This window comes from Cibotium barometz, chromosome 51 (genome assembly GCF_041138505.1).
Source record: "Cibotium barometz isolate CiBa-2024 chromosome 51, ASM4113850v1, whole genome shotgun sequence".
Lineage (NCBI taxonomy): Eukaryota > Viridiplantae > Streptophyta > Polypodiopsida > Cyatheales > Cibotiaceae > Cibotium > Cibotium barometz.
The window spans coordinates 6,304,046-6,328,981 of NC_141096.1; the positions used below are offsets into that span (position 1 = coordinate 6,304,046).

General features: G+C 43.7%; 1 protein-coding gene across 1 annotated transcript in view; it reads left to right on the forward strand.

The window, feature by feature from the left end:
* The first annotated feature begins 8,134 nt into the window (after positions 1-8,134).
* Positions 8,135-24,936, forward strand: part of LOC147609255 (E3 ubiquitin-protein ligase UPL2-like) — a 61,673-nt gene continuing 44,871 nt past the window's right edge. Inside the window, exons 1-3 of the mRNA XM_086787714.1 lie at positions 8,135-8,644; positions 9,393-9,488; positions 9,567-9,773. Of these exons, the coding sequence (XP_086643840.1) occupies positions 8,609-8,644; positions 9,393-9,488; positions 9,567-9,773 (339 nt within the window). The 5' untranslated portion in view covers positions 8,135-8,608. The remainder of the gene's footprint in view (positions 8,645-9,392; positions 9,489-9,566; positions 9,774-24,936) is intronic.

The following is a 24,936-nucleotide window of genomic DNA, read 5'->3' on the forward strand; positions in this document are numbered from 1 at the left end:
GCTCTCTGTAGATGTAAAAGACATTAAGAAGCGAAACGCAGGAATGGAAGCCAGAATATAAAGGGTCAATCGAAGGGATTTTTTTCTCTTATTTTTTAGAAATTTGGTATTTCTCTTTTCTCTCCTCTCCTTGTGCCTTGGTTGTCCATGGTTAATATGTAATAGATAATAAAATGTGATGATGGATTCATTGATTTTTGAAACAAACCTAACACTCTCATGCATTGATTTTTAAAACGAACCTTACACTATAGTATAAGCACTATCGTATAGTGCAATGTGGACATTTATGTAAGTGTTTAGTTTGACTTCACATTGGGGGCTCTCATGCTTGAGCCATTCGACACATATTTTCTTGTTATTTTTATTTAATTTTATTTTCATCTTTACAAAAAAATATAATATTAAAATGTGATGACAAAACCACTTTGTTCTACTATACAAGTGGATGCATTGATTTTCAAAAAACAAATCTTACAATATAAACACTATAGGATAGCGCAATGTGGACTATACATGCTATGCTACTATCGTTTATCTCAAAGTATTGAAAAGTTAGATTAAACATTGTTTCGAAGTTGTACCAACCAATAAAATATGGATGCTCGTGTGGTGATACTCACGTAAGAGGCTTATTCTCTTATCACTCTAATCACACAATGACAAAGAACACTCCCAACACATGCTTGTCTAAAAACAAGATATGCATTAAAAATGTTGTCAAGTAAGGCATTAAATGTTCACGCACAATTAAAGTGTGGTTAGCTAAGTCTCCATGTAGCCTATTGATTGCATAATTCTTAATCACATTAATTTAATTTATAATACATCCATTATTAGGGAATTCATCCTAGCTTATTGTTGCATGCTCTCAGACTGGCAATTATTCCTTTTAGTATCATTATGGCTCAATTTCAATAAATAATGATTAATATAAGTATTTATTGGGACTTTTACATTTTTCCAAATGATAAGCAAGCTCACACAGAAGCTTCCTGCTGGGCTTAACAACAACGAGAGGGAGGATAGAGAGAGTGAGCAGAGAGAGAGAGAGAGAGAGAGAGAGAGAGAGCAAAGAGAAGGGTAGAGAGAGACAGGGGGAGGATAGAGAGAGTGAGTAAAGAGAATGATAGAGAGAGCTACCAAAGAGAGAGAAGGATAGAGAAAGTGAGTAAAGAGACTGATAGAGAGAGCTACCAAAGAGAGAGAAGGATAGAGAAAGTGAGCAAAGAGAAGGAGAGAGAGAGAGAGAGAGAGAGAGAGAGAGAGAGAGAGAGAGCCGAGAGAAGGATAGAGAGAGAGAAGGGGAGGATGGAGAGAGTGAGCAAATAGAAGGATAGAGAGAGTGAGATAAGGAGGACAGAGAGAGTTAGCAAAGAGAGTGAGATTGGGAGGATAGAGAGAGCGAGTAAAGAGAAGGATAGAGAGAGTGAGATAGGGAGGATAAAGAGTGTGAGATAGAGAGAGTGAGAGGGGGACGATAGAGAGAGTTAGCAAAGAGAGAGAAGGATAGAGAGAGTGAGAGAGGGAGGATAAAGAGAGCGAGTAAAGAGAAGCAGAGAGAGAGTGGGGTAGGGAGGATAGAGAGTGAGCAAAGAGATGGATAGAGAGAGAGAGAGAGAGAGAGAGAGAGAGAGAGAGGAGGAAATAGAGAGTGATAAAGAGGAGGATAGAGAGAGGGATGGTAGATAGGGAGAGTGATAGAGAGAAGGAGGATAAGAGGTAAGAGAAGGATAGAGAGAGGGATGGTAGATTGTAAGAGTGAGCACAGAGGCATATATAGAGAGAGAAGAGCAACAAAAAGACTTGAATGTTGGTTGGAGAGAGGAGAGGAGAGGAGAGGAAGGGACAATGGTAATATATAGAGAGAGAAATGAAGGAGCAAGGTTGGTGGTGGAGGGGGGGCTGGGCAGAGATGGTGGTGGTGGCAATAGTTAGAGAGAGATTGTTCAAGTAGAGGAGAGGATAACGAAGAAAATCTCCCTCCACCAAGCTCCCTCAAAAATCACACTCATGATTCGGATGTTCTTGGTGTGTATAGAAATCCGAATGACTCGGATATTTCAACTTGTGATGTGGATCAAGAGGCTTCTTTTGATGAAGTCTATGCTTGAGGATGCTGATGTTCGTGGTGGTGACACGTGATGATGATTCTGATTTTCATGATATTATTCTTGATGATGCCATTGTGGTCCCTATCGATTTTCATGATGTTTTTATGTGGCATGATGGGGCTTATTTACCTATACGTGCTATGGTTTCTATGCTTATGGATTATATATTGCAGTGGAAAAGCATGGATTTTCCTATGTGGATGTTCTACGTGCTCTACGTTTATGGTTCTATGTGTTGTTTATATTCTTTGATGCTAACATGGAAGATATAATTCTTGAAAGCCCTCCTTCTATGCTTATGGATTATATATTGCAGTGGAAAAGCATGGATTTTCCTATGTGGATGTTCTACGTGCTCTACGTTTATGGTTCTATGTGTTGTTTATATTCTTTGATGCTAACATGGAAGATATAATTCTTGAAAGCCCACCTTGTGCTTGGCAGTGCAAAGGGAGGAAGGAGCAGATTTATCTTATTACTTTGATTGGTGACACATAAGTTCTTGATGATGATGATGATATCTTTTATGATGCTATGTTCGAGTTAGAGCATGATGGTCCTCGATAATGTCTAGTGGAGGAGCATACTCTTGCTCTAGTACCTATGATGGATCATTTTGATATGATGGTGTTATAGTGAAGGAGCATACTCTTGCTCTAGTACCTATGATGGATCATTTCGATACGATGGTGTTCTCTTTGGAGGATGATCCGACCATCCATGCTTTCTTGATGCAATTGCTGAGATCCTATTTGGCATGATTTTATGATGTTGGAGGATCTACATCGACATGTCTAGGTGGAGATAGGCTATTCTTGGCCAATGATGCAGATGTTGGTGCTTCATGCAAATTCTTACATTACACTCCTTGCTCGTGGAGTGCGGATCTTATTATTGATTCATGGTTCCATATGTTCATATTCTATGATATAGCATGGTATTGCATGTGTCGTATGGGATTTCATTCTGGCATACCTTGACGTGTATGTGGGTTTGCAGTTCGGATTGGCATCCGACCCACCAGCAGGTCTGCCACCAGTGGGTCATATTGGCATCCGACCATCAGGTGTGCCAGGTGTTAATGGATGCATATATACCCATTAGCTTAGGAAACTAATATGGATATTACTCACATTTATATAGTCATTGAACCTTAGGTAGAGACCTATTTATATCCAAACTTTCATATTTTATGTACATGGAGAATTATCTGCCAACACTTTGGCACCATCTCTCGCTTGCATTATGTGCTAAACTCTCATAGTATGTGCCTGTGCAACCTCTATAATTAGAGTATCGGGGCAGATACCATAGTGATGTATCCATCACGTCGGTCATGAACTATACACCTACCAATCAAAAAATCTGACCACTAGACCTTCCCTAGCAATGGCATAGACTGATAACAAGTTCTTTTTAATGCCTAGCACAAAAACAAGACTTTTGAGAGAGTTATTGTCCCATAGGGGTATACCTTCTCTAGCTATAAGATGATAGCTCAGTGTGAGACTATTAGAAGAGTAACTTGAGGAGGTGATGACGAGGAGGCAAGGGCCAAGAGAACTTGCTTTGATACCAATTGTTGGAGTGGAGACAAAGGTAGCAACACACACACACACATGCAAAGATAGAGAGAAGCACAACACTCAAAGTAGATTGATGAGAATGAGTGGAGTACAAGTGAAGCGACGTGATAAGAAGATCACTTAATACAATCACTTATAAGAGTGTGTACACACACTTGGGGGAAAAATACTTCTAAAAGTGCCTCAACCCATTATTAGCCTAGATCCACACATCATTACCATATAAATGGCTATAGACTGAGAATGTACTTCATAATGCTTTCAATATGTGGGATAGAAAACATTGGGAAATGTACACATTTTTTAAGTACCAATGCATATGGTTGGCTATACTTTTTGATATCTAACATCATCTTAAGTTTGAGTAGCCTTATCTATGCTTGTTAAGTTGTGACGTCAATCACACGTGGGGATGAGGCGATAACACCTGCCTTCTCACATGATTGACTTTAGTGCTAGCTTGTGTCTCTTGTGGATGGTGAGAGGTATAACTTCTACCCTTTAACCCTACAATGTTGGATTGGTGAAAGATTCAATAAAAGTTTATTTGTATTTGTTTTACCTTGTTGTTTCTTCTCATCGAGTTAATTTCCACAAAGCATAAGTGGCCTTTTAATTAGGTTGTTTTGAGATCTTTTGTAGAAGGTAAATTAATTTAATTCACCATTCAAATCCAAAGGGAATGTCTATGCAAACGGGATGGTCGAACTCCAATCTTGTAAACAACCTATTGGCTCATGCCACACTTACCCTTACATTTACTTTCTTTGATTTTTTGTTCCCTCTTTGCTTTGTTGTTTTCTTCTTTTCACTCTCTTGTATATATATTTTTCTCCATATTTTCATTTTCTCAATCTTTCTTATTATTTATCTATGGTTTCTTTACTTACAATTAGTTTATATTATTTAATTTTTTTGTAATTGTTATCATAGCATTTTGTTTTTTCCCTTGTTTTTTTTTCACCTTTTCTATCTTTTTTACTCTCTCTCTCTCTCTCTCTCTCTCTCTCTCTCTCTCTCTCACACACACACACACACACACACACACACACACACACACACACACACTTTACACCACGACTTCTACTCATATTGGTCAACTGTTTGCTCATCACCGTCACAACTACAAACTTGTTTCTTGTTTATCTCCCCCTAGATTGGGGATCTTCAATAATTTTGCCTTGATTTCTTACTATAGGCATTGATGTGTTAATATAGCTCAACCTCCCTCAACCCCTAATCCATTGATGGGGGACAATTGGTGTTTGGGTTGCTTAATCTATTGCCTTCTCTCCTCCCTCACCTTTCATGTTTGCCAACCTAGCCAAACTTGGTGTAATTTCAACTCAACATTGCGCTTTATGCACACATGCATTCAAGGGCATTAAGATAATCATAATATTCTAGGCCCCCTCTAAGATATGCTACCCCTAAGCTAGTGCTAGCCATGTTTGAAGCAATATATCTTAAGCTGTACATCACACTGAATATAGCCATATATAATATTGGATTGGTGATGTAGGCTTCTTTATATTTGTTTAACTTTGGAACTTATTCTCATTGAGTTAATTTCCACAAAGTTCAAGTGGCCTTGTAAACAAGTTATTTGTGATCTTTTTGTAGAAGATCTAAAACAAGTAATTGAATTTGTCGTTCAAATCCAAAGGAAATGTCCATGCATGGGATGGTTAATCTAAAACACACACACACACACACACACACACACACACACACAATGTTTATCTATCCCATCTCTCATATTTTGTCTTTCCCTCCCTCTCTCGCATTCCATGTCTCACACAACAAGAAGCATCTCTCTCTCTCTCGCATTCCATGGGAAAGGACATGGGAAAGGGTTAAGCCCTAATGTAGGGGTTAGAGGGAGTTGGGAAAGGATGTGATCCTTCTCTCTCTCTCTCTCTCTCTCTCTCTCTCTCTCTCTCTCTCCCCCCCCTTGTTATCTTCCTCTTCTCAAACAACAACCTCCTCCTCATCAATAACTAATTCAAAACCATATGAAATTTTCTTTGTTTTTCCTCTTTCCATTCAAACTGGTTTGATCAAAATGAGAGCTTCTCTTGAATAGCAAAAAATTAAGGTAACAAAAGGAGCCAATAAGTAAAAAAAGAAAATCAATTAATTAATGAGAGGAAGAGGGAGACTATTAAATTGGTCCGACTAAGGTTAGCGTTGGGAAAGGACATGGGACAGGGTTAAGCCCTAATGTAGGAGTTGGGAAAGGATGTGATCCTTCTCTCGTGTTCTCTCTCTCTCTCTCTCTCTCTCTCTCTCTCTCTCTCTCACACACACACACACACACACACACACACACACACAATCTCTCTCTCTCTCTCTCTCTCTCTCTCTCTCTCTCTCTCTCTCTCTCTCTCTCTCTCTCTCTCTCTCCCCTTGTTATCTTCCTCTTCTCAAACAACAACCTCCTCCTCATCAATAACTAATTCAAAACCATAAGAAATTTTCTTTGTTTTTTCTCTTTCCATTCAAACTGGTTTGATCAAAATGAGAGCTTCTCTTTCCATTCAAACTGGTTTGATCAAAATGAGAGCTTCTCTTGATGAATATCTAAAAATTAAGGTAACAAAAGGAGCCAATAAGTAAAAAAAGAAAATCAATTAATTAATGAGAGGAAGAGGGAGACTATTAAATTGGTCCGACTAAGGTTAGCGTCGGGAAAGGACATGGGAAAGGGTTAAGCCCTAATGTAGGGGTTAGAGGGAGTTGGGAAAGGATGTGATCCTTCTCTCTTGTTCTCTCTCTTTCTCTCTCTCTCTCTCTCACACACACACACACACACACACACACACACACACACAATCTCTCTCTCTCTCTCTCTCTCTCTCTCTCTCTATATATATATATATATATATATACACACACACACACACACACACACACACACACAATCTCTCTCTCTCTCTCTCTCTCTCTCTATATATATATATATATATATATATATACACACACACACACACACACACACACACACACACACACACACACACACACACACACACACACACACAATCTCTCGAAAGAGAGAGAGAGAGAGAGAGAGAGAGAGAGAGAGATTGTGTGTGTGTGTGTATATATATATATGTACACACACACACACACACACACACACACACACACACACAAAGGCAAGTGAGCATTCATGGGGGATTTGGAGATAAAGATCCACTCGGTAGAGGACTTGAAGGACTCGAAGAAGATAAGCACTAGGCATGCGTGTATGGTGGCATGGACATAGAACCTGGAAATGTCATACAGTGGCAACAAATGGGTAGAGAAGGAGATGATGACATTGCATAAAAAGGGTGATTGGAACCTTGTATGGGAAGAGACACTAACTCTTCCTATAGGCTCGGACCTCTTTGATCTCTCTTGAGAGAGAGAGAGAGAGAGAGAGAGAGAGAGAGAGAGAGAGAGAGAGAGAGATTGTGTGTGTGTGTGTATATATATATGTACACACACACACACACACACACAAAAGCAAGTGAGCATTCATGGGGGATTTGGAGATAAAGATCCACTCGGTAGAGGACTTGAAGGACTCGAAGAAGATAAGCACTAGGCATGCGTGTATGGTGGCATGGACATAGAACCTGGAAATGTCATACAGTGGCAACAAACGGGTAGAGAAGGAGATGATGACATTGCATAAAAAGGGTGATTGGAACCTTGTATGGGAAGAGACACTAACTCTTCCTATAGGCTTGGACCTCTTTGATCTCAAGACCGCCTACATCCTCCTATGAATCTACACCATTAGCATCATCCTTCTTGATGATACGATCGTGGGGCTCGCTGTCCTCCCATTTGAAGAAATCACCCACTCACTTGACCCATCCACTAGCAAACCCTCTGTCTCACTGTCTCACCGACACGTGGTAGCACTTTGTCGCTCAAGTCCAACGTCCATCCTCATCCTTGTGCTACCAAGGCACTATCAGCTTCTTCGTCTCCTGCATTACCATCCCTAGTAAGAATCTTGGTAATAGAGTGAAAGGCTCCTCTCTCACGTACTTGACCTATTTGACCCTTGTCCCACTTGTAGTGTTGTCTTCCACCTTGCCCCGCAAGACTCATCTTTCATGCCCTCTGTCGCCTTAAAGTTCATGCGATTCCTCACACACCACCGAGCCATGTTTAATATGTTTCTCTCAATTTTGAATCCATGAAACTTTTGTCAACACAAATTAAAAATATGTATGCTTTTATTTTTGTCAACAAAAGTTAAAAATATGTATGGTTGTATTTTTGTCTTCGAGATGATTTTTTTCAAAGAGTAGTCATAGTCATCAGAGTAGACCCTAAGGAAAAACTGGTGTGTAAGTAACCAGCCCTTGCTTGGTGGGAAAGTAGCACCCACCTCCTCGCACCTCTTTTACAAAGCACTTTACAAAGCACGATGCCTAATTTGTCAAAGCCTAAATTTACAAGGGGTTAAAGGATTTCTGGAGAAGCAAGCTTTGATTACCCCTACCTCACCGCTCCTCCCTTTCCATCTTCCCCTCAACACACCTGCCCTCGCGATCTTGTTTTTCGCCGTCTGCTCCTGCTCCTGTCCATCGTCCTCCACCTCAGCTCTGCTTTCTTGACCCTTCTCCTGCCATCGCCTTTCCCTAATAGCAAAAACCGTGCGTTTAGGGTTTCTGCCCTGTTATCCTTGCCCCTCTGTAGGCCTTCCTTCAGCTGTTGGTCTGCAGCTCCGATCGTCCCCCCCTGCACCTTCACCTGCGCGTCTAACGCTAACCCTTGCAGAAGAATCTTCTGACTCCATCTTCCAGAGACACCCCCGCCCCCGGCGCATGAGAATCTGCTACAATAGGTGGAGTAAGCGGCCGTTATGCCAGTGACCTGCGGAACTTGAGAGAGCGCGACTCTATGATGAAGTCTCGGAAGAAACGAGGCGCAGATGTGGTATGTTATTAGTTTTCTCTCTACTCTACTGTTGCTACTTGCAGAGCTCCGATCGAAAGGCTAAACCTAGCTGTGTGCGAGTCTTTCGAGCATTTGCTAACGAGAGAGAATTCGGGGAAACCCTATGGTTGGCTTTCTGCTTGAATACTATTTGTTAGTATCGGAAATGATGATTGTAGGAAAACCCTAGTTAACGAGAAAACTAAGCCTAGCTACTTGAAAACTCTAGTCAGGAACTTTAGTGAACTGGAAAACTCTCCCCAGCTACTCGAAAACCCTAGTCTCCCCTCAAAGGCCCTGAAACACCGGGCCCTCCAGGTAGTTAGGGCTAATTGGAAAACCACTGGCTCGCCTCCTAGCCAATGCCTTAGAGCGTTGATGTTGAGTCCCCTCCCGAAACCTCGTGTATCCTCCACAAGCTGGCCCCTGAAAAGAAACCATTAGTGTTCTACTTTTACTACTGTGTATGGTTTCCAACATCCGGGGCCTATGGGGTCGGCTCTGTTTTTTTTGGGGGGGCGGGGGGGCGATTGGACAGGGATGACTGCTCCAGGTTTTAGGCGGGGAGGGAATAGGGGTGATGGGGTTCTGAGTTGGGTGATAAATCCAACAGGTAACTTCAATTGCGCTTGTGAAATAATCTTGACTCACTTTCAAGCTCATCAGTCCATTTATTGCATGTATTAATGCTGACCTTGATAGGCATCTTGTTTCAATTCTTATCAGTGTGTTAACTTCTTTTTTGCAGCCTCCCAAGATTAAGAGCTTTATTATTAGTGTTACAAGCGTCCCTTTGGAGAACATACAAACTCCTCTCTCCCGCTTCTTTTGGGATTATGAAAAGGTACTGTATGCTTTTTTGTTTAGCCATGGCATGGCGTCAATAGTAGGTGTCTGAAGGTGACTTCAACTTTTCCTGCAGGGAGACTTCCACCACTGGTCAGATCTCTTCCACCATTTCGATTCCTTCTTTGATAAGTTTGTGAAGCTGAGGAAAGATTTGCAGCTGGATGGAGATTTTCTTGAATATCATGAGGAACTTCCTGTAGGGGCTCTTTTACAGATCCTCAGAGTGTCCCGGGTCATCTTTGAAAACTGTGCAAATAAGTATCTCTATAGGTCTCATGAGGTATGGATCAATGGTGTTTCATGGGTTTTTGAGTCAATGCTTTAAACTTTGTGTGTCAAAAGTTATCTGAAAGGTGAAGAGAATCGGATGTTTAGGGTTTTGATATAGCAGTACATATGTATAGATTAATGGGATTGTTCTTGCTGCTAATATCCTTCTTCCCTCCCTCCCTCCCTTCACCTCTCTTTTCTTGACTACTACAATGTTCTTAAGGTCCCAAAGACGGTTATTGATTCATTCTCTTTTTATCTAGTGTGCTGATCTTGAAGGTTAGAAAGATGCTCTAGTATTTTCTTACCAAAAAAGCTTAGATGCTTTTTTTTCGCTGAATCCTTCTGTGATGAAGGTAAGTATAAAAAGAGGTTAAATAATGGTGATGAAGGATGAGAAAATGGCTAGTTTGTACTTTCAGTATTTGTTTGGCTTTGCAAATTTTTGCTATAAAGAATTCAAAGAGCATGTGGCAGCTGGAGCCTGCATGGTTACAGTATCCAAGGCGTTCAAGCACTAGTTTTTGCAAATTATTTCTGATCAGTCTTTGTTTGTTTGTGTGTCCCCTGTCCCCCACTTACATGCTTTTCTCGAATGGTCACCTTTTATTATCAGATTAGTTCTCTAAAACAGTGCAGAAAGCTCATCATATAAGGTGACAATGTCACTGAATCTTTACTTCAACGAGATGCATCTGTCGTTGGCGTGATATGCATACATGTAGTTTCAAGACCTTGTTATGTTGCCATAGCCTCTGCCGCAGCTGAGAAGAGCATGGAGCTTTAGTCACCATAGAGGGGAGTGTGTATAACTCCACACTCTCGGGCACTTATAGGGGCTTGCCCGCCTATAAGCCTGCCCGGTTGCCCAAGTACTCCGACTTGGGCCCTAGACCCTGGATGTACCTTGGCGTTCGCATTCTAGTGTTCGGGTTCCGCATCTAGTCAAGCTCCCCACGCACTGGTGACTGTTACAGGCTTCATGACATTACCCCTCCCTTAAGAATAGTTTTTGTCCGCAAAAACAGATCGGGGAAAAGATTTGGTAAACGTTCTTAGTTGGTTCCATGTTGAGGCTTCCTCTAGTCTATCCTTCTATCACATGCACTCTGCAGTGTAGTGCATGGTGATGAGATGGCTATCAGGGCATCATTGTTTAGCAGTAGGAGCCTTTAGGATATGAAAATGTCGTATGCCGTGGCCCCATTATAATCCTCAGTCCAAGATATGTCAGTCACGAGCTACGTATGCCATTCCTCAGCCGTAAGAGTGTCAGATAGCCAGTCAAGTCCCTTAACGCACTTGAAGAGAACCATTCATGCATGTAGAAGTCAATAGAAGCTTTAGGATTTGCATTAGAAAGCATTCTGCATTGCATAGCATTAATCCCATGTGCATGTAAACCATTGCAGAAGCCTTAGAACTATATTCAGCATTACCTAGTCATATCTTCGAGGTTAGGGATCTCCTCCACTGGGACAATCTCATCACCTTCACCCAGATGTTCCTTTAAACGACTGATGTGAAAAACAGGGTGAATCTTGATTCCAGACGGAAGTGCTAACCGATAAGCTACCTCAGTAATCTTCTTTGTGATGTGATAAGGACCACAACATCGAGAAGATAGCTTGTAAACCTTACCAATTATCATTGTTTTAGGGTCCTTTGGGACTCTTAAGATACACCCACATCCCCTCTGGTAAGGCTCTAGGAGTTCGTCGTCGGTTGGCGTAAAATTGAGCGTGATCTTGAGCACTCTTTATGCTTTCCCTTGCAATTTTCAGCATGTCTTGCATATCTTGCAAGAAGTCCACTGCGGATTCCAAGTTGACTCCCCTTAACCCAACGACTATAGGTGACTTTGGTTGATAACCATTCATAAGCATGAATGGGCTATAACCAGTAGCCGCATGCTTATTGCTATTATAGCAAACTCAATTTGTGGGAGGTACCTTTTCCACTTAGACTGTCTCTTGGAGACATACGCCCTCAACATATCCTCCATGGTTTGGTTAGTCCTCTCTGTCTGACCATCCGACTCAGGATGATCCGAGGATGACAAAGTCAAGCGTGTTTCCAATTGGGAAAATACGGATTGCTAAAACTGTGCAGTGAATTTGGCAGTGAATTTGGGATCCCTGTCACTCACAATCTCCTCAGGTAGTCCATAAAGCTTGTACAACTGCTCCACAAAGAGCTGAGCCAACTGGTGACTCTTCACCGTCGACTTAGTAGGGACAAATCTTGCCATCTTCGTCAATCGGTCTACAACAACCTAGATTGAGTCATGGCCCCTATTAGTCTGAGGTAATCCAACTACAAAATCCATCGAGATACTTTACCATTTGTTCTCAGGAATTTGCAAAAGATGTAACAATCCACCAGCTCTAAGCCTTTCAGCTTTGTTAAGTTGCCACTTGGAACACTTCCGCACATAATCCTCGACAAAGGACTTCATGCGTGGCCAATACAATGCCGGCCAACCAAGGCTAAGGTTCTATGTATGCCCGGGTGCCCTGCACTAGGTGCATCATGGCACTCATGCAATATCAAAGTTTGGACGTCCAGATCACTGGACACACAAACCTTGCCATCCTTAAACAGTAATCCACCTCTAATGGAATACTTTTCCAATATCTTTCTCTCAGCAGCACTCACCGGAGTGTCTAGAAAACTCGGGTCTCGCACCTCGACCAATTGCCAGATTCGACCAAAATGGGAATCTTGTCGGCAACGCCCTTTGAGAGATAGATAGAAGTCAGTCGTTATCTCAGCAAAAGAGAGAGCATTAACCTCGGGGATCCTACTAAGGGCATTAGCAACTTGATTGGTTGTTCCCCTACGGGTAACGGATCTCAAAGTCAAACTCTTGCATGAGGTAAATCCATCTGGCCTTTCGACCATAGTAGTAGGGGAACCTTGTTTCCCCCCTTGGGGAATGGTGGAACGTGTTTCCCCTTGGCCAACAAGAAGGGAACGGTGGAAACGACACTCAAGAACGTGCAGGTAATGGAACGGCCCTGGAACGCTAGGGAACGATTGTGGAATGTCGGGCGAAACGTTAGGTTGCCGTTCCCCCACGTGAGAACGATGACATGGCTTTAAAAAAAAAAAAGAACTGCCCGTACTGCTTCGCCCGTACTTGCAGGCCGCTCGTAGTACTTTCAAGTTTTGCCGCCCGTGACCTGCGTACTGTTGTCGACTGCCTGTGCTCGTACTAGGTACTGTCGCCGCCCAGTGCCCGTACTATGTACTGCTGTGTACTAGCCTCCAAGCAATACATCTATAGTGCAACTGTAGCCAGTCGTGACTTTGAGTTGCCCTAGCCTCTAGGTCCTCAACCCTTGCAAGTTGTTGTGTGGTGACTGGACACTACAATCTACAAACATACGACACTCAGGCTTAAGAAGCACTGTGCCTAGTACCAGCCTGCACAGTGCAAGCAGCAATAGTGCACACTGCAACCTGCCTGGGCCCTGTGCAACAGAGTGATCAAGACTCAAGTTTACATCTTTACAAGGCAAGGCAGCAAGCTTTTCTCTTTCTTCTCTCCCTCTTTCTCTGTTTGAAGTTTGAACTTTTGGTCTTTTAAAAATTACCTATGTCACTGTTCAAACTTCAGTCTGGACAGCACAGTCTCTCCCCATTAAACAATAGATAGAAAAAGGACTTTGAAAGTCTATTCAACTTTGTGCTTGAATTTGCAGAAATCATGGCTTACTCGAGTTCAAAGCGATCAGCTTTGAATGCTACTTGGTGGGACGAAGTTGAAAGGCTAGAAAGGTATTCATCAAAGGGAGGTGCAACACGATAGAAATGCAAGCAATGTAACAAAGAGAAGTCAGGAGGAGCAAACCGTGTGAGAGCACATCTATGCCATGTAAACAATGAAAAAGCACAAGTGAACAAATGCCTAGGGACAACCGATGAAATGCGTAGAGAGCTTTTGGCAAAGTACCCAAGTGAAGAGGAGAAAGCATGTGCACGAAAGAAACCGGCAATTGATGCATCTTACTTCAGTAGACATGGGGAAGATGTACACTTGGGAGATGGACAGCAGTATGGAGGACTTGGGAGCTTTGCATTTTCCCAAGATTCGCAGCCTATGGGTGCAAGCTCCGGCAAGCAGCAAACCTTGGGAGCAGCTTGGAATCCTCGCAAGAAAGAGAGGGTAGATGGAGCTGGTGCAAGGTTCTTTTATCATGATCATGAGGCATTCAATGTTGCCAGGTCTCCGTATTTCATCGAAATGGTCCAGGAGATTGCACGGGATGGCTCAACATACAAGCCTCCTTCGATTGAGACACTACGCACCACCTTGTTGCAAAAGGAGAAAGCTGTAATTGAATGTGCTTTAGAGTCTGTGCATGAAAGTTTGGCAAAGAATGGTGTGTCACTTATTGCAGATGGTTGGAGACACACTTGAAAAAGATCCATTCATGGCATGGTTGCTTATTCTTGAGGAAGAATGCAATTCATTTCCTCACATGATGCTTCTGGGATTGGAAAAACTGCAGATCAGCTTGTGGAAGAGTGGGTCGAAGGTATTGAGAAGGTTGGACGAGAGAATGTTATTCAGTTCTTAGCTGATGGTGAGGCAACAAATAGAGCAGCTGGTCTTAAGCTTGAAGATAGGTATCCGCATATCACATTTAGTCCATGCTTTGCTCATTGTTTGAGCAACTTATTGAAGGATGTTGGCAGCTTGCCATGGGTTGATCCACACATTCAAAAAGGCAATGAGATAATAAGCTTCATTCAAAACCATCAGTTTATTTTGAATGAATTTCACAAGAGATCGCCCAAAAAGGATCTCTTGAAGTACTCAGAGACACGCTTTGGTTATAACTTTCTCATGATGAAGAGGTTAGCCAAAGTGCACTTGCCTTTGAAACAGTTGGTTGTATGCAATGAGTAGATCGGATGGGCTCTTTCTCGGACAAGAGCCGGCATAGAGGTTGCAAGAACCATACAAGACTTCACATTTTGGGATGAAGTCAACACTATCAATGCTATGATGAAGCCAATCATGTGCTTGATGCGGATTGCAGATAGGCGGGAGCCATGCATTGGCAAGGTTTATGAGGGGGTTGATCGAATGATTGAGAAAATAGGGGAAATGGGCTTGTTTGATGAGAAATATGTTGAGGTTCGAGAATTATGTGAAGCACGATGGAATGGTTATCACTCCTATGCATGCTGTTGCGTATGTCTTGGATCCCGAGTTCCAAGGATGTGGACAAGAGGCCGATGATGAGGTGATGGATGGTTGGGAGACACTGCTTTCTAGGCAGGTTAGTGATGCAGATAAACGAAGGTTGGTGAAAGACCAACTTGGATTTTATCGCAGCAAGTTAGGAAGGTTTGGATCGGCTGATGCACAGAGAGATAGGTTTAAGATAGGGGTTGCTTTATGGTGGGAGGATTATGGGGCTCGTACACCACAGCTTCAATCATTGGTAGTAAGGATCTTGTCTCAAGGTGCAAGCTCGTCTCTGATTGAGCAACTATGGAGTGTGTTCAACCATGTTGCATCCAAGAAGAGGAACAAATTTGGGACAAAACAAGTCAATGACTTGATTTTTGTAAGTACTAATTTGCTCTTGCTTGGGGATATGGCTTCTTCCAAACCAGAGAAGTTTATATTGCTTGATGAGGAGTCCTCGGATGATGAGGAGACAAATTGCAGATCTTGGTCAAGATGGGGTTGAAGATTTGGATGTTGCAGATGTTGGTCTTGATGATATGGCTTTCTTGGATGACATAGATGATAGTCTCCTTGATGGCATCACTGGCAGTATCCATGCATGATATCTCCTTACTATTTGCATGTCACCTTGAGGCTTGGACTCTGGACGTGGTTTGTTTCTTTTATCTAGGCCGTGGGCCACATTTTGTGCTTTTTGTCACTTATGTCATGTATGATGTCACATGTGGGCTAATTTATTTTGACTTGTGAGATCTGTTCAGTGTTAGTATCTAGCCATGCAAATTGTGTGGTGCACTAATTTGGTTATATAAATGAGCATTGTATGTTAAGATTTATTGTCATTTCTAGGAATTATCTAGATCGTTCCCCTTTTTTTCGTTCCCGTTCCCCTGGTAGTGCTTTCGTTCCATTCCCGTTCCCGTTCCGTTGCTACTATGCTTCCGACCCCTCAGGTCAGGTTGATCACAAATATACTTCAACGAATGGTGATCTGTCCAGACTACAAATTGAGATCCATACAAATAGTGTCTCCAGATCTTCAACGCATGGACAATTACCAGAAGCTCCTTTTCCTGGGTAGGGTACCTCATCTGTGCATCTGAAAGATTTTTACTTTCAAATGCTATGGGTCTCCCATCCTAGAATAGGGCAGCACCTATTGCATAATCACTGGCATCCGTTACAACCACAAAAGGTTTACTGGGATCCACAATCAGCAACATAGGCGCCGAGGTAACAAGCTTCTTCAGTGCTCTAAAACACTTGTTCAACTTGTCACTCCAAACCACCAGAGGACTTAACTTGCATTTCTTGCTTCTCATCCCCTTTAAGAGTTCAGTCAAAGGGGCAGTAATCTTGGCATAAGCCTCGATGAACTTCCTGAAAAAGCCAGTGAATCCCAAAAAAGATTTCACTTGCGTAATTGTCCTTGAAATAGACCATTCAAGGACCTTATGAACCTTGTCCGGATTAATCTTCACACCATCAACGATAATGACATGGCTGAGATACAAGAGCTCTTGCCTAAAGAAATCACATTTTGACTCCTTTGCATATAGCTTCTCTCGTCTGAGAATCTCTAAGATGACTTTGAGATGTATGTGTTCTTCCAATGACCTACTATAAATCAATTTGTCATTGAGGAAGACAACAATACACTTTCCTAGATATGGACGAAATAAATTGTTCATCATTTGTTGGAAAGTAGCAGGAGCATTAGTCAACCCGAAAGGTAAGACTAAAAACTCATAGTGGCCATAGCGCGTCCGAAACGTAGTCTTAGGCATGTCCTCAGGTTTAATCCTTATCTGATGATGATCAAAAAGTGATTCATATATATCCTCGGCCAAAGCCCGAGTCGAGTTTACATAAAAAAAATCCACGGGGGACATCACCCCGGATTACATAGAGTTCACCATCAGGAACAAACGAGAGGTTATGAGTCTGATAATCTAACATTATCGTCTCACTCTTGTCAAAGAACCGAGACATTCCCAAAATCATATCCACCCTGTCAAGGTTTATGATATGGAAGTCCAAAGCTTCCCGGTAGTCCTAAATCTGGATCTCCAGTCTAGGCACCGTTCGATCCCAAACTTCCACGTCTGCACCCCGAGCAAGGTTGACCACATACCGATGATCACTTGCCTCCGTGGGTTGCCGGAGTGTCTGTACCAAACGTGAAGAAATAAAATTGTTAGTAGAACCGTTGTCAAATAGAATCCGCACCCTTTGGCCGCCTATAGATTCCTCAACTCGGAGGAGATCATGCGGACCGAAAGCAGATTCACTTATCTGACATCCACGGCAACTACTCGAGGCCAAATGATGAGTTTCAACAGAAGACATCAAAGAGTTACCTTGTAGTTCCGTAATATGTACCGAGGCCTTACCCCTGGATGACTGCCTCTTCAGACAATCCCGATAGTGATGACCGGGCTGGTTGCACTCGAAGCACAAGTTCTCTTTCTACGCCTTCGCTAACTGTTCTTCGGTTTGCGAAGCGGATCTTTTCTTGCCTCTCGAGCGCTTTTTGGGATTGTGCTGTGAGGATTGACCATCTTGGGACGCTGCAACACTACCTCGTTTCTTGTCTTTAGAGGATTTTTGGTTCTTGCGTGTAGACTCACCCACAGGCTCACCACCTCTTCTGAGAGCAAGGGTGTCATCAAAATTCTTGGCATAGTAGTAGATGTCGTCCAAAGAATGAATATGGTTCTGCAGAACCTCATTCTAATAATCTGGAGGTAGTCCGAATAAATAAAGCATATACACCAACACATGATGCTCCTCAAGGGCCTTACAACGATTCACCAAGTCTTTGAACTCTTGGGAATAGTTGTCCAGGCTCTTCTTTCCCATCTCCAACTTACGAAAGTTTTCAAATTTGTTGATTGAGACAAACTGTTGCTTAAACACTTGCTGAAAATCAGCCCATGTTGTCGGCTTTTCACGAAGGTCCTTCCACCAGGCAAACGCCTTCTGTTGAAGCATAATTTGAATCTGACTAATACGCTGAGCATCAGTGTATCTGTATAGATCAAAAAAGGCGGTCCACTTCGCAAGCCAGCTATCCAAGTAAAGCTCCTCACACTCTTTCTTCTCACCGGAAAACGATTCCGGATGAAAAGGCACTTGGAGAGGAGGAGGATTACTAGCTGAAGCTTGGGGCGATTGGGAACGTAGCTCCGTGAGTTGTCGTTGTAGATCAAGCACAGTGGCATACAAAGTATCCACTTGTGGAGATGTAGGAGGTTGAGGAATAGGAGATGGTTGTGTCGAAGGTAGAGGAGGTTGTACATAACCTGTATACTGTAGCAAACTCCGAAAAAGCATGTAAAAAATTGGGATCCACTCCTGTTTGTAAAGCGGGTATAGGTTGTCCCACATACTGAGGGAACACTTGTGGTATACTAGGTTGAACTGTATCACCATCCTGCGTAGGAGCAATAGATACTGTAGCTACCCCAAGTCGAGTTGTTGCAGGAGAGGCTGATAAAGGTCTAGACACCTCCACAGATGAAACCAAGGTATCCATGTATTCAGCCATGAATCTGTCCAGAAAGAGTACTTATAAAGAAAGTAAAAGCTTGAGGTGGAGGTGTAAACTTGTCTAAACAGGCGAGAGCAGAGGTGATGCACAAAAAAAAGATCAAAAGCAAGCAGCTCAGGGTGTTAAAAGGCACAAATTCTGGTCGACTTCAGAATTTTGTGTGCATAAGTGACCAAACACCCGAAAAAGCATCTCAGATATGCGCCCACCAAAAAAGTTCCAAATCGACCTGTTTTTTTGGCAAAAAGTACCATGTGTGCTTTTTTACACACCACGCACCTACCAGCCATATATAGAGTACTCGGCCCTTGCTGATATGCGCCCACATTCTGGGCATCCAGCCCAGTTATGGGGCATCCCCCTTCACACCCGGGCATGCCCACTCATGGGTACCATGGCCACACATGGGCAGTCACACAGGACAGCCTGAATCGGCTCACAGCAGTGCTTTTCCCCTCTCTGTGCTCTGGGCAGTGCCCGTACAACCTTCCCTACACGTCAAAACCTCCACGCATGATCATCTCTTCACACCTCTCTTTCCTCCTGTATCATGGCGACCAGCAGGGATGTTCACAGCAGCTCTAGATCAACCTCAAATCTACAGATGCCACTTGTAGACAGGTTGACCAGCCCACACACAAGCCATGAAGAAAAAAAACTATGGGATGAAGCCTAGAGACGCAAAAGCGCAGGTACAAACAGAAGGTTTTAGGGCAAAGAATTCCCCCGCATAAGACTCAAAAAAGCACCAAAAGCATGATGCTTTTCTCTCTACCCTTTCACATGGATATGGAGTTCTTTGCAAAACTCCCACACATCCAACCACACCGATCTTCTCCCTTGAGCCCGGTTACTCCCCGCCTTCCATCCAAGCGTCCCATACCACCCAGACCTTGGAGCAAAAAAGCAACCCAATGACTTAAGCTCCGGAAGATCTAGACGATGGATTTTCTCCTCTCCTTTCGGAGATTTCCACACTTAATCCAAGTAGGTCTGGCTCTGATACCAATGTAAAGCCCCAACCGGATAAACCCTATGATTAAGCATAAACATGGAAACAAAAGGACATAGCATCAAGCTCACCGCCCAACCATAGAGCCATTCAGGCTCACCCCCGAAAAGGGGGACAGTAGCATCCGAGACATGGCTACATGTGCAAAGTCCCTGGCATCCCACACCACCAGTACACACCCATCGGATGTAAGCACGGAGTAGTCTCAAGGCCTCGAGTCCAGGTTTGAGGAGCTCTCTCTCAAAACTGACCCATAAAGTGACTTATATAGGCTTCCTATAAACCAGGAGCCAAATATAGCACAGCTTATATGATGCGTCATGTTTTGGTTGCCAAAAATGTATGGCTGTATGTGGATGGCATTGAGGAGCGTCCTCTTGCACTTGCTCCAACGGAAGGTGAAGTGATTCTTGCTCACCCTCATGTAGGTCCACCTCCTCGTCGTCGTCCTCCTCAGCAACAACGTACTTGGGATGCGAGGGATGCTCAGGCCCATGCATTGATTGCTCTCTCGTGCGGCATGCATATCATTCCGCACATTCGTTCTTGCACCACTGCAAAAGGTGCTTGGGATACCTTGGCGGCGTTGTATTCAAGTCACAATGAGGCTCGTGTAGCTTACCTTCAGGGCAATTGACCGCATGCTTGAAGGTGACTCTATCGATCAGTACCTTACGCATGTGAAAGACCTACGAGAGCGGCTCATTAACATTGATGAGGTCTTGACAGATAGCTATCTTGTTCAGACAGGTTTGCATAATTTGCATGACTCTTATCAGACATTTGGTACCACTTTGCGGTTGTTGGCTGGCAATGCACCTAATGCGGTCACTTTTGACAACCTTGTGACTCTCTTGCTGAGTGAAGAGCAATCTCGTTCCAACATGAACAACATGATGTCTGCTGAGTCAGCAGTGGCTGCTCCCTTTTGTGGGAATAGATCTGGGCCTAAACCTAGCCCATCGGATCCTCCCAAGACAGAGGACAAGCCTGAAAAGAAAAAGCGTTGTAACTATTGCAGGAAAACAAGGCACACCATTGTGGAATGCAAGAAGCGTATTGAGAGTGAAAAAAAGAAGAAGCTGGCATCTTCTTCCGCAGGTGCAGATCAGACCAATTTGGCTACACATGTGTTAGCCTTGATCCTTACATCTTCATCGCCTGCAGAGATGTCTTCTGATGCCGTTGCTTTTGATGACTATGCTCTATAGTCTGTACTCCATGGTATGCATTGTCTGGCAGATGCATTCAAGGGGAGATTTTACTTGCCCACATGCAGTTGGTGATGCCTCATGGTCACTTACGCTTGTTGACCCTTATGCTGGTCTATGCTAGATGCTCTCTCTCATGTGATGTCTACTGGAGATGCCTTTTATGCTATTTTCCCTTGCAACGGGATTTTTTCTACAGTGTTGACATTGTCACTTTCTCACGTGATGTTTACTGGGAGTGCCTTTTACACACTTGGCCAGTGTTGACATGTCACATGTATATTATTCATTGTGGGATTATGCATCTTTACACTTGCTATACATGCCACTGATCATGGCATCGCTGAGAGTTTACCTATCCTCTCATAGCATTGGCTGATGCCCGCCTCGCGCCTCCACTTTTTCTCCCCATTTTTAGCTTTTCCCATTGCTGAATTTTTACTTTTATCAGCCCTACCATTGCTGATTTTTCCTCATCGGATCCTCCATTGATGAGTTTCACTTTTGCAGCTTACATTGCATCTCTCGTTGGCATGACTTTTGGATCCTGTTGCCTTTACACATGCGTGTATCTGCTACCTCTTCTTATGCTTATCACTGGTGCAGTTACAGAGCATTGATGTGGATTACATGTGGTTCAGCTTGGCATTTGGTACTTGCCTTCAAGGGGGTATTATGCGATGCCTCTTGATTTGATGGAGTTGATGTCCACATGATCTTTGCCATGCATTTCTGGTGATGCATTTATGCATTTATGTACTACTGTGCTCTAGCATTAGCACTATGACATTGGGGATTCTCCTTTTCCCCATCATATAGTGCTTGCTTTTGCCATTGGCACTGCAGTTCACTCTTACTGTCGAGCATAGTGCAGGTCAGCGTTCACAGCTTTATCACCCTGCTGCTACCCGTTCACACCATTCACTTTGGGGTGGTTTGTTGGTCATATCCATGTCCACTCCCGCCTAGTTCAGGTGTGAACCCAGCTTACTCACGGGCACTTTTTCCCCGTGTGAACACGCTTATGTGTGTTGGGCTCTTTGCCCTAGGCCTTTTAGTACTCACTTGTACTTTCATTTCATATTATTATTGAGTACATCTTTTCCAGCACTTTCACGTTTCTATGTGCTTGAGGTTGTGTGTGTGTGTGTGTGTGTGTGCAAGCTAGCTTCCTTCCTACCCAACAAGTATTGGGTCCCGAATACCCTCTGTAGGGCCCCACCACAAAGTGTGTATTTTATTTTATTAGAATGATGTGAAATACTAAAAATAAAAAACTAAACGAACCTTTCTTGGCTGAGAGTAATCTCTGCCCTTGACCTGCAATCCTTTACCCCTTCTGTGTTAGCTTGATCTGGGCACTTGCTTCAGCTTCAGCACTTGGCAAATTATGAGATAAAGGAATAGATTGTGGGCTCAAGAATTTATAGTACTCTAGAAGACCAGTCGGCTGCCTTACTGCAGTCGGCTTCCAATAAATCAGCCCACGACTGTTAATTCCGCATTAAATGCTAAATAAAATCTGCGTATGCTTTAATCCATGGCTGGGCACTGATGCGCATGGGAAATAGGGGCTGGGCACTTAGGGGCCTGCTGCTCTAGAGGCTGGGCACTGATTACTCACTGTTTTGGAGGCTGGGTAGCCTGTATGGGCTGCCCCCATACTTGCCCACACCCCTCCTAGGGCTGGATAACCTGTCTGCTACCCTTGGCCTGCCCCTAGGGCTGTCCTACAGCCCTCCATGGCCTACCCATGGCTGGTGGGTACAACCAGGAGCTTCCTGGCCCTCATGGGGGTGGTTTTACACTGTCCCCATGCCCACACAAGTACTTGGGGTAGCCCTATGGACTGGCCCCCAGTAATGGCGTCATGGGCATCATGGAGAAGAGTTGCCTTGAACGATGAATGGGAGAGATAATTAGGGTTAGAGTTCATGTGGGAGACATACACACAGAGAGAATAAGGGAGAGAGAGAGAGAGAGAGTTGTGGGGATAAGTCAACTCACCAAGATGAGTGTGTGACTCTCCTATCACACATGTATATTGCACTAGTACACATAGTGCACTTAGTACATTAAAAGTACTAAGTGTACTATGTACTATAACTTATGGGCTTGTACACACTATAAGGGTGGGCATAATGCCTTTACCCCAACAACCTCCCACTTAAAGGCAAAGTGCCCTTAAGTAAAGGAAAAGAAAAATCAGCATGTACATGATAATATACAAGGCCATATCAAGGCTGAAACTGGCCTCATCCAATGCCCATCAAGTGTCTGCAATGAGCAAACCGCTCCGGAGGCAAACTCTTTGTCAACAGATCAGCCGGGTTGTCATCCATGTGAATCTTAACAAGCTGAATTTGCTTGTTCTCTATCACCTCTCTGATGAAGTGATACTTCACATCCACATGCTTCGTCTTTGCATGAAAGACAGGGTTCTTTGCCAACTGGATGGCACTCTGACTGTCACAATGCAACAATGGAATATCCCCTCTATAACCCAAATCAACCACTAACCGAGATAGCCATAATGCCTCCTTGCAAGCCTTTGTGGCTGCAATATACTCGGCCTTTGTAGTAGATAAGGCTGTGCACTTGTGCATCCTGGATATCCATGACACAGCACCTCCTGTGAATGTAAACACATAACCGGTAGTAGACTTCCGGTTATTTGGATGACTGGCATAATCTGAATCCGTGTAACCATGCACTAATGCATCCTGTTTGCCAAAACAGATGCACATATCCTGTGCGCCCTTCAGGTATCTCATGACACCTTTCACTGCTTCCCAATGCTTCTTGCCAGGGTTGGCCATGTATCTAGAAACCACTCCCACTACAAATGCAATGTCCGGCCTAGTAGCAACCATGGCATACATGAGACTGCCACAAGCTGAAGCATACGGAATCTTGGGCATATCAGCCCTGCCACTATCTGACTATGGGCTGTCCATAGCACTGAGTTTCACATATGGAGGCAAAGGAGTACTAGTCTTCTTCCCCCCGTCCATATTGAACCTCTGCAAAACTTTGCCAATGTATTCCTTCTGAGACAAATACAACACATGCTGATTTCTGTCCCGAAGTATCCGCATACCCAAAATGTGATTTGCATCACCCAAATCCTTCATATCAAAGGTTTGATGCAGCCTCTGCTTCAAGGCATCCATCTCCTTCTGAGATTTCCCGGCAATCAATTTCTTGCAAATTGATCCTGATTGTGACCAATGTCACCCAATTTTGCCAATTTTGCTCAAAATTTGAGCAATTTGGCACCTGACCTGCTCAATTGATGATTGTACTTGCTCAATTGCAAATTGGACATGCAAATTCCAAAAAATTGAAGCAAATACCTCAGGTAATTTTCTGATTTTTCTCTGATTTGCAGGCTGAATTTCTTTGTGTTGATGCTGTTGCAGAAAGGGGGGGGGCGCTTCTTGCTGATGTTGCTGAATCGGGAGTTGCTGTTGCTGAAGCGTGTGTTGATGCCTACTCACGTTTGCTGTTGACGCTGCCCCACGGCTGCATCCAGTATTGCAGGGCAGCGTGTAGGCGGCCTCTCTCACCCTACCAGGCAGCGATGGTCACTAGGCGCACAGTTTGCGCCCAGCACACGAGAACCGAGGCGTTGTGGGAGCGAACGCTCTTGCTTGGCCGCCCATTCACGACAAAACGGCCTATCCTAGGGCCTTCTACGAGCGCTGCCCAAAAGCCCGCTATGCCACCCACCATGTGCAGCCGAGTGTGTCACCGCGAAGAATACACGTGTGCGACATGGAAGCTGTCGCCACTAGAAGCTCGCACTGCTTGTCGCCTACGTGCGAAGAGAAAAAAAAAAAGGTGACGAAACTTGCACTATCTCAGCCAACCTATCATTGTCAGCAACCTCAGTGCCATATGCATCCTCAAGATCTACCTGTCCATGCATCACAATGGCAGCATCATCTGGCAAAGGCATATAAGACGAGAATGACTGCAAAACCGAAGAATCAGCACCACTGCAATCATTCGGCCACTGTATGGCCTCTCCGATACTCTGCTGTGACTCACTAGCGCAAAGACGCTCTACCTATCTATGCATAGACGTATCATGCACAGCTGACTCTACCTGCTCGACCAATGTCTGAGCGTCCTGTGACTCGTCTGACATAAGCATGTCAAAGAACTCTAAGTCACTCATCTCCG